Source organism: Trachymyrmex septentrionalis, unplaced genomic scaffold (genome assembly GCF_001594115.1).
Source record: "Trachymyrmex septentrionalis isolate Tsep2-gDNA-1 unplaced genomic scaffold, Tsep1.0 scaffold86, whole genome shotgun sequence".
Classification (NCBI taxonomy): Eukaryota; Metazoa; Arthropoda; class Insecta; order Hymenoptera; family Formicidae; genus Trachymyrmex; species Trachymyrmex septentrionalis.
In genome coordinates this window covers 269,409-280,135 of record NW_017306049.1, presented here as the reverse complement: position 1 = coordinate 280,135, position 10,727 = coordinate 269,409, and the positions used below count along the sequence as shown (strand labels likewise).

Here is a 10,727-nt window from a genome sequence, read left to right as displayed (position 1 = left end):
TTCTTTAAAATTAACCAAAGAATATATTATAATTAACAAGAGGTAAAATTACATAAAGCAAAAATAAAATTAAAAATAAAAAAATAATAATAAAAAGTTACAAGTTTCGGCTACCGGATTGAGCTCTCTTCAGACATTAACATAACGAAAAAATCGTAGTACAAAATCAATTATCGCAAATGATCGCATATTCATTACATTCACAGTTCGGGTGAGTCTTGATGTAGAGTTCGACATTATTTCCATATGATTGAACAGTGAAATGTATTAAAAATATCTTAGCAAAGCTCTAGTTGATAAAAAAGATAAAATAAAAACTTCTTACAAAAAAATATCCACGTAAATAAATTAGCATACCGGAAATCTAATAAAAAATAAAAACTCACCAGAAATCATGTATAAAATATTCAAACGAGCGTGTCCATAAAAGAATAAAAAACTTTTGGAATATATACAGAAAGAAGGAACGCAGATGTGTAAGACAAACATTATGTGTCGATTATTATGTACGTTCGGTAGTGCGGATCACCACAGACTGAGAGAAGAGAGACGGATCGTCAGTATTAAAAAGTCAAACTTTATTTATGATGGAAATATAAGCCTTGTGAAGACCTTCAGTGTCACTTTGTAAATTAAGACCATTCTTCTGCTTCCTGATATTAAGCATCTCGGAAACCAAACGTTTCCTATAGCAAGACTCTTCATCCAAAATCTCAACTTCATCCCATTGGAAATCGTGATCATGCTGTAGCCTGTACTCCGTTATGACAGAACGGACAGAAGTATTATATCTATTATGATTACGATGTTCTGTAATTCTGGTTTTTAATTGTCTGCCCGTCTGTCCAACATACGACGCATCATAATTATTACACAATATCTTATAGACTACATTGCTTTTAGATGTATGGGGACAAATATCCTTTTGTACTTCAATATATTTACCCATTTCATTAGGACTATGGAAAGATGTCGTTTTTGGATTGGATCGCTTAAATTTTTCAGTGTGAAGAGGAATAAATGGAATGAATACCGTAAGCCAAGATGCGGATTTGTTCGCACAGACATTGTCAACCAAATCTTTATGCGCCTTTATGTGTCTATTTTTAATTAAATTTTTTTATACGTTGATTAACTGTATCAAAAATAAAAGTCAATGAGTAGTCATTATCAAGTAAAATGTTAATAATAAATGTCAAATTTTTTGTATGAAACATAAAATCAGAAAGTAAAAAAGCTCTGTCAACTAGCGAAAAAATTGTACCTTTTTTCTGTGCAATAGAATGATTTGAGTTGAAATTTAAAAACCTCCTTGAAAAACTTACGGTACCAATCAAAAATAAAACGATTCCTGTTGATAGATATAGTGATGTCCAGAAAATTTATTTTATCCCTATTTCTGTATCCCCCTATTTCTGTAGTGAATTGGAGACGCGGATGAAATGAATTAAATTGTTGTAGTAAAATATTAATTTTAGAGGGAGAAACCGCGGTACAAATGTCATCAACATATCTATAATAAAATAAAATTTAACGACATCAAGGACACCGTCTCTAATCTCTTCATTACTAGGTCCGTTATTACAGGGGATAAAGGAGAGCTTATGGGAGTGCCGAAGCTTTGTTTATAAATTCTATTATCAAATGAAAAAAGGTGGAATCTAGGACAAACCGTATCGCTCCCAAAAACTCATTCTTAGACAGAGAGCAATCCTTGGAGATAAAATTCCATTGCTCATTCACACAATCGACCGCTATCTCCATTGGAACATTCGTAAAAAGTGATGTAACATCTAATGAAATTAATTTATGTTCACCTGTAATGTGTAATCTTTTTAATTTTTCAACTAATTGAAAGTTATTTTTAATGTAACTATCCGTTTTAGGAATAGTCTATTATTTTGTACTATGGTTTTTTCGATATGTCTGAAGAGGGCTCAATCCGGTAGCCAAAACTTGTAATTTGTATTTGAATTTTTATTTATTTATTTTTCATTTTTTATTATTTTTTATTATATAATTTCTTCAATTTTATTTTTCTTTATTTTTAATTTATTCTTTTAATTAGATGACTTGTTTTTTAAAGAAATGTGTTGACTCTTACTTTGCCCTTTATTTATTGTTATTTATTTCTTCATCTGAGAGCTCTTCAACGGAAGATAGAAACAGCATAAACACTTATGCTTCTCAAGAAAAACTAAAGTAAAAATGTAGTAATGGAAATAATTACACTTAACATGTTTACTTCTTTACATATTAATTCTCATAACTATTTTTTGTACTTACATTCTTGTATTATACGGCGATATTTGCATTAACAATACAATAAGCAATAAACTGAACTGAATAACATAAAACTGAATGTTTATAGATGAAAGTATTACAGAAATTGCATAATCGGCATAATTAGTACAATGCAATCGATGGAAAACAGTAATATAAAAAAAAGACGTAAGCGATAAAAGTCACAATGGAGGGATATAAAAGTCACAAATGGAGGGATCTGGCTCAGGGACGGGAACAGTGGCGGGATTTGGTATTTGCGGCAATGAGCTTTCGAGTTCCTAACGCCTAATAATAATAATAATAATAAAGCGATAAAAGTTCAATAAATTTTCTTCAATCGGACATTGAAATTTTACAGCATTATGAAGTAAGATTTGTAAATTTAGTACGAAATATATTATTTCTTAAATGTAATATTAATAAAAATAATGTTTTAGAAAGATACAAATTATAAATTAGAAATGTCAAAATTCGAAAATGTGAACACTTATAAGGCACAAATTTATTTTTTAAAGAGTGAACTTGAAAATCATGAAATTAAATTTCAAAAAGAATGCACAAGGGAAAGAAAAGAAGAAACAGTTAACGCAACAGATGTAAACAACGATTTGGAAAAAATAAGGAAATTGAATAAAGAGCTTCAACACTGTGTTAATAATATATATAATATTAATAGTATATAATAAAATAAAATAAAAAAATGCAATTGCATTTACTATATGTGTTTATGATTCTTATAGAAATCAAAATGAATATATTTTTCATGTATTTTTGTGTTCTAGCTTCAATAGAAAACATCAAAAAAGCCGGAAACATATTTCTTAATGGTAAAATACCAGTAGGATACATCACTGACAAGGTATACAATATTTATAGTAATAACTCCCTGATGAAAATAAAAATCAGAGCGTAAATTGGATGTAAGGGGAGAGTAACAAAAGAAGAGAAACATCAAAATGTGAAAGAAGCGTAAATGCATTTCATTGTTCCAATTTTCGCCTTCTAGAAGTTTCGCTTCTGTTGCTTTTCTGATTTTTATTTTCATCAGGACTTAATTAAATTAACTATCAGTAAGTCGAGCTACAAAATTTCATATGTCAATAACCCAATAAGGAAAAAAATGTTTAAAAAAACATTTTTTAAAATGTTTTTAAAAACGTTTAAAATAGCGAGAAAAGTCCCCTTTTTTCATTAAAAAAAAACGTTTATTCAAACGTTTAAATAACGTTTTTTTAATGTTAAAATTATTTGAACAAAATTAGAAAAAATATTGTACAATGCAGATCTTTTGTATTTATCTTTTGTAATATTATTATTTTTTATCGACAGTACATTTAATTTTAGACAACCAATTTTATTAATTAATACTAATTTTTAATTATATTTTTTATCTTTTTTATTTACCGGGTTTTAAACTTGGGATCTCAGGATTATGAGTCTCATATCTTATCCGTTACGCTACTTATACAATAATTGTCGATGGACACAATTCTTATTGTCCATAAATGATATACTTAACGCAATTATGTTGGGTTAACTTCTCTTCCGTGTATTTTTTTTATTCCGACCCGTTTTTTATTTATTTGAATTTTAGAAAATAATACAATTTTTTTAACTTTTATATTAAACTTTTATATTAAATAAATAACGTAAAACAAACATTTAATAAACGTAAAGCCTATTCTATGTACTTTTTGTTTCTTGTTACTTTTTACTATTTTTTACATCTTGTTTTCTTGTTTCTTATTCGGTTTTTCGTTTTATGTCACCCGAGATAAAAATTAACGAACTTTGAAAGAAACAAGAAATACGTAGCAAGAAATATAATTGTCAATAAAACGGTTGCAAAAAAGAAAAAAGCAAGAAACAGAAAACAATGAGCGCATTATAGAATAGACTTCAAACAAATGTTTAAAAAAGTCTTCCTTTGAAACATTATTTCAAACGAAAACTTAATGTAAAACGATCATTTAACAAACGTCAAATATATTTAACGTTTAAGAATATTCTATTAAATCATTATTTCAAATAAAAAATTAATGTAAAACGAACATTTAAAAAACGTTAAATAAACGTAAAAAAAATTTTATTTTAAAAACGAATCATAAAACGTAAAATTTATTACGAATAAACATTTAAAAAACATTAAATGAACATTAAATAAATGTTATCCTGAAAACAAATTGTGAAATGTAAAATTAATAAAAAAAAACGTTTAAAAAACATTTCCTCTTCATTGCGACATAATATAGTATAATAGTTCAACATGAGATAAATGTTTAGAACATGTTTCTTCAAGCCATTATCTTAAATAAACACTTAATGTAAAAAAAACACGTTTGATAAACGTTTAAATAAACATTTAAAAAATATTTCTTTAGAATATCATTGTGAATAAAAAATTAGTGTAAAATTACGTTAATAAACGTTTAAAAAAATGTTATTTTGGACATGAATCATAAAACATAAAATTAATTATAAATAAACGTTTAAAAAACATTAAATAAACGTTAAATAAATGTTATTTTGAAAACGAATCATGAAAGTAAAATTAATGAACAATAAACATTTATTATAAAAAACGTTTAGAAAACATTTTCTCCCCATTGGGAATGTAAATTATTACAAAACTATTACAAACTATTACAAAAGTATAAACTGTTTATTATCCAATTACACTAAAAAAAGGACATTTCAAAACTCATAAGACCTTCAACTAAATTTAGATTAACATTTATTATTATTATAATGTATAATTATTTAAATCTATGCTAAAATTATCGCTAACGATGAAACAAGATAATTTTTGTATTTGAAATGTTATTATATTGTTACAAAACTGAAACGTAGTGTTGTATATGATTTTTTTACATATATTTTGATTTTTCCGTTGATGAGTCCCTGTTTCCAATATTATGATTTATCCATTAATTAGTAACTGATGGTCACACACACACACACACAAATTATCCTTGTTAATAAGCAAATATCTAATGACCATTCGTAATCAAATTATAACATAATGTTATCTATATACATATGTATATAAATACTTATTTATAGTTAGTAAAATTTACATTATATTTTTATTACAAATTCACGTAAGGGTAAAGTCATTTCCAAAAGTTTTTTGTTCCAATATACTACTTTCAGAAGTAAAACCACAGATATTGATTTGTATTTTTAAAAACATGGAAAATTACAATCTAAATTGTACAAATAAGATGAATTATAAAATTAAAAGACAAAACAGTACGTTTTTTTAATGTATTAAAAAAAATATTGATAGTGATAGAAAATGACAATAGAAATAACATATAGTGATAGAAAATGGCAAAAAATATTGATAGTGATAGAAAATTATATACATTCGACCATAAAATGTTTTCAGAATATTTGCTGTCACAAGATATTCAGAAATCTGATCATCATTTTTTATAATATTTTAAGAGAGATTTTTTAAAAATATTTTTTAATATTTTTAAAAGTATTCTATCACTATCAATACTTTTTTGTTGTGGACTAAATAATATTTGTTTTACTGCGATGGCAGTCGAAATCTTATGAATGTTTTCTTTGATGCTCACAGAAATGTGTATCTAATACGAAAGTATTTTATATTTAAAATTTACAGATTCATTTGGGACATGATGTATGGATAGCGAAGGAGAGTTATGCTTATCATTGATTCGAATACACTAAATATTTTCGTGGACGATTTATTGGTAATTTTATTTTCTCGTAAGACCTTCCTTGAATTGACATTATCTGCGACAAAGAAAGAAAAAAAAACAGAATACCAAAACAACTTGATATCACAAAAGTGATGGCAGTGAAAGATATATTCATTTATAAATAGATAGAAATATAAATACTCATCAAAATAATAATAACAAAGACATTTAAAGTTGATAAGAGTTAGTGCGGCAGAGGATGCGCAAAATTATTAAAATTAGAAAATTACTTCAAATGAAGTGAAGTGATTTTCCAATTTTAATAATTGTGCGCACTCTCTCCCGCGCTAATTCTCATTTTCATTAGCATCGAATATCTTTGTTATTATTATTTTATAAATAGATCTCATATGTATCATAGATAGATAGATTAACTATGTATGTCAAATTATGCTTTCGTATTCATTTCAGCATATTCAGACATTGGCTTTTAGAAGAAAAAAAAATGCATGAAATCGAAACAGTGATTGAAATAGACAAATACAAAGACTACATTTGCAAGAAAATTGCGACTATAAAAGATATTTAATAGTTTATATTTTGTGTTATATTATGCGTCCTATAGAGACGTTACGATTCTTTTCTTTCGGAAGAGTCGGCTCTACATCGCGACTACGGTCGGCGCCTATGAGATTCGAGTGGAGCCCGCTGATAATGGTTTGACAGATCTGAAAAGAGGGACCGAACGGACTCCGCGAAACTCGTAAATGCCAATCAACCCGGAATAACAACTTTAATGCGGGCCCGAAAAAGTGATAAGATTACAAAAGATCATAAATATACCGAAGCGATAATAAAAATCCAAGCTTTGTCGTCCCAGGCTGACCAACAATTTCATCTTAGGAAAACAGGCGCCACGTCGCGTTTAAAAAAAAACATAAAACGCATGGGATAACTTTCCACGGCGTAGCGTTATCTAAGATCGACGTAGCGTTATCTAAGATCGGACTAGCGACTGACAACGGTTGTCCTGCACGTAAAACTAGTTGTGCACGGTAACCGCCTGTTTACCTAATCACATTTTCCGCGAGAATAACAAATCCGTCTGGAGCAATCTTGCCTTTTTAGAGAAAAACGTAAATCATTTTTTTTCTTCTCAAAACCTCTTCAATGATGCACTTTAGATTAACAACGATAGGACGCTATAAAAATCAGAAATCTCGCGTGACATTGCAACTAACTATTGGATCCTAGACAAAGGACACTACGCCCTTTTTTCGGGGTATAAATAGAGATCCCACGGAAGCGCAGAGTTTAATCAGTACGAGAGTCGAGGAAGTCAGTTTATGTTACATTCACCCTGCTCGCGCCAGTTCGTAAAAGAAAACTAGTGCTTTGTTGTCGCGCATCTCAGTGCTCGTCCACTCTATCGTCATACGCCTTGTGCTCTCATTTAGTCATCAATCACTGGACCACCCTTTTGGCGCTCTTGCGTGGACAGCGGGCCTGATCATCGAGTAACGTCAATCCGGGATCCCGTGGATCAACCACCGGAAGTAAGTCGGTTTGTTATTCCTTCCGTGCATGCACGCGCGCCCTCCCCGTAACACACGTACACACACATGCGCGCCCACACACACACACACGCGCGCGCGCGCACACACACACGCACACACACACACACACACACATGCGTGTACACAAGCATATAATTATTTTTAATTCTTCGGTATATAGTAGTGCGCGTCCGTAACGCAAAAAAGGGGCGAACCCCTTACATTTGGAGCAATAGGCGGGGCCTATTCCAGCACTATTTCAGCACAAAGCGTACCGACCGACGACTTTTTGGAAATATACTCGCCAGTCAACGACCGACCGGAACCCTTTGACCTAAGCTCCCTCCCCTCCCCCCCTCCCCGTACTTGATCCTATTATCAGGGAAATCCTGAACTATTCCCCTCGAGGAGCGTTTCCCTCCCCCTCCTCCTCTCGAGAACCGAATTCCTCTCCCTCCTTTCCTCAAAGAGCGATTCCCTCTCCCGCTTCCGCCTCCTCCATTCCAACCGGATCCCGCGCCGATCGACTGGGATCGGCTTTTCCGTCTGTATTCCTCCTTTACCAATGAGGGAGATAGACTGGTGACAGTCTATATTCCTGGAAACCCACTTCTTATACAGTCCAGTACAAGCACCTCGTTCCCTGTGCTCCTGCACTACCTTCCTCGCCTCTAATCCGCAATAATCCCTTTCTCCTTTTCTCCTGTCTCTCCTGACACGCACACAAACACAACTACTAAATAATAATGATATTTTTATTTTATTTTACATAATGTCTGTAAGCTCAATAACATTACTCAAATAAATGTAAGCTAATTGTTAATTAAAAATCGCTAGCTTCCACTTTTTTTTAAGTTATCTCTCGCTTCATTATTCCCTCTAATTCTTGAGATCGCACGAGGTCCAGTCCCGGGTCAAAAAGATTAAGTTGACTCAAAAAATAGGACCGACGTTCGCACTGTCCCTCGGAACAGGTGTCACAGCGTCCTTTCGGAACGTTGACCTATATTCCGGGATCGAAAAGGTGCGTGCGACTCATAGGTGTTCGCCTTTCCGCGTATACCTGCGAGATTGAGTCTAGCCGTCCTTCCATACTCTCTCCATTTTCCCTCCTTGTCTCATTAAATTTTAAGGGTTTGAACGTAACAGTATATATATTTGTTAATTAAAAACGCGTAAAAATAATATACCTGTTTGCAATTTTTAGACCAAAAAAATGCACGTAAGAGGAAGTTATTGAGTGAGAATGTGAATGAAGTTAAGGTAGAGAATGAAGATGAGGATGGAGGATGAAGAAATTTAGCATGCAAATGCCTGTCTTTTGGAGGACAACGGTCAAATTAACGGTAATAATATACATTCAATCACGAAACGTTTTCAGAACATTTGCCGTCACAGAATATTTAGGTGCGTTCCGATATTCACTGCCAGTGCTGAAAATCTCTAACGCACGTAACATATACTGTGTAATTTCAGCACTGGCAGTGAATATCGGAACACATCCTTAAAAATCTGATAATAATTTTTTATAATACTTTTAAACAAAGGTATTGAAAAAAACAGTCTTGTTTTGCTTTAAATAATATTTCTGAAAACTGTGACACAATTTATGTTTCAATAATGATTTTACGGTGTGCTATATGCACTATTTTCATATAAAATTAGTTATTTTTAATAATATAATATAATTTGTTGTATATATCGTGAAACATATTTATGAATTCGACAAATTACGTAATACAAAACGATCTATTTGCATCATGTTTGTTATGAATAACCACATTACTAAAATATGGTTTCAGAAATATGCAATAACAATGTCATAATTTCTAATGAAAATACCAATAACGAAGATAACGAGGAATCAATTATGACACTTAGGGCCGGTTGTTCCACCTTTTGATAAATTTTATCTGTTGGGTAAGTAGCAAGATTACCCAATCACATACATGGATTGCCAGATTTATCTAACAGGTAAAATTTACGAAAAGGTGGAACAACCAGGCCTCACAACGGAATGTGTTGGTAATATATAAACATTATATTTGCAACTTCAATAAATATACAGGGTGTCTTAAAATTTACGAATCAAAATACTATAGCAAGAAAGTTTTCGAAAAATTAAATAAAAAAATTATTTATAAATTTTTATTTTAAGCAGTAATCTTTGAGATAATATAAGAGTTGAAATATGGCTTATTACTACGTTTAAACGGTCTGTCCATCAACTGTGCGTGTGGTAGATTAGTGAGCGCTGGTGAGTGCTCACTTCAACGTGCTTACTATTAATCATAGGTGACAATCTAAACGTAGTTTGTAATTGGCCCTATTTAAATAGTTATATCTCAAAAACTTGAAATAAAAATTTACAAAAAATTTTTCTATTTAGTAGTATATATTTAGTATACTATTAGGTGGATCCATATATTCGTTCGGTTTTTGTTAGTAGTGAAAATTTTTTCCGAGTATCTCCGGTTCTGGTTGCCTTCAAAAATTTTACTTTCAAAAAAATTTTAGCCTTCAAAAACCGAACGAATACATGGATCCACTCAATATTTAGTAGTACTAGCATTTAAGCATTTAAGATCCAGCTAGATCATTTAAGGTTTCGATTTCTATAGTTTATGTTATCACATATACGGTCTTATTATATATTATATTGTTTTTCTATTTAATTTTTCGAAAACGTTCTTCATTCTTATTTGTTATAGAATATTTTGAATGATAAATTTTAGAACATAATCTTCTATACATAATGAAAGACATAAATCAAAGATACAAAAAAAGTTAAAAATGAAGAAAAGACGTATAATAAGATATAATAAACGGAGAACGAATACATTACAAGTTTCGGCTGCCGGATTGAGCCCTCTTCAGATGTTAACAGAAATAAATACAGAATTAAAATTTTGAATTTTGACATCTTGTTTTATTACAGATACGTTGATGATATATGTATTGCAGTGTCTCCCTCACAAATCGACATTTTATTAGAACAATTTAATTCTTTCCATCCGCGCCTTCAGTTTACTGTCGAAAGAGGGGGAGATACAATGAATTTCCTTGACATCACCGTATCTGTCAACAATAATCGTTTCAATTTTGATTGGTACCGTAAGCCAACGTTCTCAGGTAGGTTTCTAAACTTTTATTCCAATCATCCATTGACACAGAAAAAAGGCATCATTTTTTCGTTAATTGACAGAACTTT

The 10,727-nt window shown here is 30.8% G+C and overlaps 1 protein-coding gene across 1 annotated transcript in view; it reads left to right on the top strand.

Annotated features, from left to right (window-relative positions):
- LOC108755171 (putative uncharacterized protein FLJ37770) overlaps positions 1-5,974 on the top strand; it is a 7,013-nt gene extending 1,039 nt beyond the window's left edge. The window contains exon 2 of the mRNA XM_018498024.1: positions 5,921-5,974. Coding sequence (XP_018353526.1) covers positions 5,921-5,974 — 54 coding nt within the window. The remainder of the gene's footprint in view (positions 1-5,920) is intronic.
- Positions 5,975-10,727: the final 4,753 nt, after the last annotated feature.